The sequence below is a fragment of the Buceros rhinoceros genome, unplaced genomic scaffold (assembly GCF_000710305.1).
Source record: "Buceros rhinoceros silvestris isolate BGI_N320 unplaced genomic scaffold, ASM71030v1 scaffold28285, whole genome shotgun sequence".
NCBI lineage: Eukaryota > Metazoa > Chordata > Aves > Bucerotiformes > Bucerotidae > Buceros > Buceros rhinoceros.
The window spans coordinates 6,059-6,522 of NW_010415024.1; the positions used below are offsets into that span (position 1 = coordinate 6,059).

Below are 464 nucleotides of genomic sequence, written 5' to 3' on the forward strand. Positions count from 1 at the left end.
CTCACCCAGCCCTTACACAATCTGCTAAATCAGTATCGTGTCCATTGCCATAGTCTTCGTTTGACACTAAACACGAGGCAGAAAGGACATGACCTACCCTTGGGCGGATTTTCAGGGCCTGGACTGCCCCGCTGATGACTCGGATCCAGCTGTGCATGTCCTCGGGGCTGTCTGCCTGCAAAACACACCAGCCCCAATGAGCCTTTGCCCTCTGTGAGCTGCGGGGGCAGCCAGGGCAGCCAGGACACTTCCTGCCGATTTATCCCTGCTTAAAACCCCCCGCAGAAGGGCAGCCACTCCACATCGCAGCATTTTTCTATCAGGAACAGATAAACCTCAGGGTCCACACCCTGCCCGGGGCCGGGCTCTCTGGCAACAGGATGTGCGGGTTTTGTCCACGCGCGTGGGGATGTGCATCCACGGCCCGGCACGCTGTGCTGGCTGTTCCTTGGTTAGGCACCGGC

The 464-nt window shown here is 58.8% G+C and overlaps 1 protein-coding gene across 1 annotated transcript in view; it reads right to left on the minus strand.

Moving 5' to 3' along the window:
- PLEKHA2 (pleckstrin homology domain containing, family A (phosphoinositide binding specific) member 2) overlaps positions 1–464 on the minus strand; it is a 9,672-nt gene that overhangs the window by 955 nt on the left and 8,253 nt on the right. Inside the window, exon 8 of the mRNA XM_010137291.1 lies at positions 98–175. Within this exon, the coding sequence (XP_010135593.1) occupies positions 98–175 (78 nt within the window). The remainder of the gene's footprint in view (positions 1–97; positions 176–464) is intronic.